At 43.3% G+C, this 2,256-nt stretch overlaps 1 protein-coding gene across 1 annotated transcript in view; it reads left to right on the top strand.

The window, feature by feature from the left end:
- The window catches only part of gata4 (GATA binding protein 4), a gene marked incomplete at both ends in the record, with an annotated part of 32,007 nt that extends 31,884 nt beyond the window's left edge, over positions 1-123 (top strand). The window contains one exon of the mRNA XM_084330205.1: positions 1-123. This exon is cut by the window's left edge and continues 21 nt beyond it. Coding sequence (XP_084186331.1) covers positions 1-123 — 123 coding nt within the window.
- Positions 124-2,256: the final 2,133 nt, after the last annotated feature.

Here is a 2,256-nt window from a genome sequence, read left to right as displayed (position 1 = left end):
ATGACCGTTCAGGGAGGAGGGACCATCCCCCTCAAGATGTCCTCTCCCGAGGGGGGCCACCACAGCAGCGGGGGGCCCTCTGGCTCCAAGACGGAGCCCTGGAACAACCTCATCCTGGCCTAGAGGACGAGACACACATCCTGGCCACCATATATATATATCCAGTATATATGTGTCTAAGCTCTGAGGCGACAGTGTGGATGACGGAGCGGAGCTGAGGCTCTTGTACTGGGGGGCCACTCGGGGCATGATGGAGGAACACATGGGGGTCCGCAGAGAGTAAAACAGGAGGCTTTTTGTCTCCTCCGTCTGCTCAATGTTGTTGTTGAGCTCGAGAAATACTGTAACATGTTGTGATTGTATTGCCCTCGTCAAGTTGCTTATTTTTTTTCGACTGTGCTTTTCGATTGAAATAGTTTTGGTTTTTCTTTTCTTTGGAGCGATTACGCGACAAAGAGCTGAAGGGATTATTACACGGCGTGGCGGTCCGCGCCGGTGTGAGGAGAGGTGCTCTCAGATGGACTGCACAGTGTTTAATTAATAAACGAGTGCCTATGGTCAAGATCGTCGTTCGGTGTGACACACAACGTTAAAATGGGTGCGATTACAATTGCCAGGTGCTCATAGTATTCCATCATCGCGAGACGTGTTTGTAGGCAAACAACAGGTGATTGTATCGACCGTGGCCTTTGAGCCGCTGCATTGGTAGGCATGACACGTCATGAGAATACTATCAATACTAGCAACTTACATTGAAACACGTGGCAGGGGCGTAGCAAGAAATTCTGGGCCCCTGCACATTGGTCTGTGGGGCCCCCTCCCCTCCTCTCCCCTCCCTCCTTTTCTTTCTTCAGATCTTTCAGTCCAGACCCCCCCCCCCCCTGAGGGCCCGCCCCCCAACTCACACACACACACTTCTACACCCCTGCTACAAAGACACGATAATCAGGACTGGAGCACTTTTTTTTTATAGGTTTAAAATAGAGAGAATGATTCTATACCCATCACTCCTCATGTCAACAAGGGAAATGGCCTATATATTGTAGATAATAGTCTCTTCTTATGCAAGAAAAGCAACTCCAACGGTTGCCATTGTGTCCGTGCCTTGTCATCTGTGCCTTATTAACAAGTAATATACTTTCCCTTTGATTTTAAAAAAGTATGAGAAAAAAATGTATACTTTTCAGTGTTACAGTCTCTCTGGCTGAGAATGAGTTATTATACTACCTAGAAGCTAATAAGCTGAACATGAATGTTATATGGATGGATTTACAGGCACATTGCTCCCTCTACAGGTTTAACATTGTAGTGCATCCACAAAAAGAGAGCAGACTCCTTGACCGTTGTCTGATATGTAAATGATCGCTTTCTGACAAATGTTTTTGGGTCTACGTAAAGTTAGTACTATTTATTCTACAGAAAACCCAAACTCATAGATTTACACCTTTCCTTCTTTGATATTAGTTAATGCTGTTTCCATAAGGCATGCATCGCACATAAAAGCAATACTGTCCCCTACCAATACTGTAAACTAGAAAAACTAGAAGTACTGAATGCTTTAATCATCATGGGGGGGGGGGGGGGGGGGGGGGTATTGTCACATTTAAATACAATAATGATCAATATATGAGTATATATAAAGACTTCACTCCAATATAATTGTTTTAAATACACCATATACTGTAAGTAAACCCCAATGACACGATGGGTGCGTGTTTACATGTACAAAAAAATTCGGATATTATTCATGATGCATCTGAACGCATGTAAGCGCTATGTCCAGTTTACAACAACCATATGTTAAGTTGAAGGTGATTGCTGGGATATGCCAATACGGAGGTATTTAATAAACACCTGTTCACGGTTTTATTTTCTAGCTCTGTTTCCATGGTAATACTCACAATATTCAGTTTACTCCTATCCAGGCATATTTTGTAATAACCCAGGTTCTGAAAATCCCTATAAAAACCTGATCCCTCTACGTCTACGACCTTACCTGGGAGGTAGCTTTAGTGTCTTGAATATGAATGTGTATGTAAACGCAGCGAGACATGTGTATGTGGACTGTCTCAATGTGCACTAACACTGTACTACTTGATGCCCTTCCTCCGGTGCGCAACCATGTAGCTCTGCTGAGGAAAGTCAATAAATACAAAGTATTTTGACATCTTGTAAATAATCATTTAATCGGTCTGTGGTTTCAAATATTTTATGTCATTGTCTTTGGTTTGGTATGTTCCATATCATTGGATTGGT

This window comes from Notolepis coatsorum (assembly GCF_963971535.1).
Source record: "Notolepis coatsorum genome assembly, chromosome: 15".
Classification (NCBI taxonomy): domain Eukaryota; kingdom Metazoa; phylum Chordata; class Actinopteri; order Aulopiformes; family Paralepididae; genus Notolepis; species Notolepis coatsorum.
This window is presented reverse-complemented; position numbering and strand designations above follow the sequence as displayed.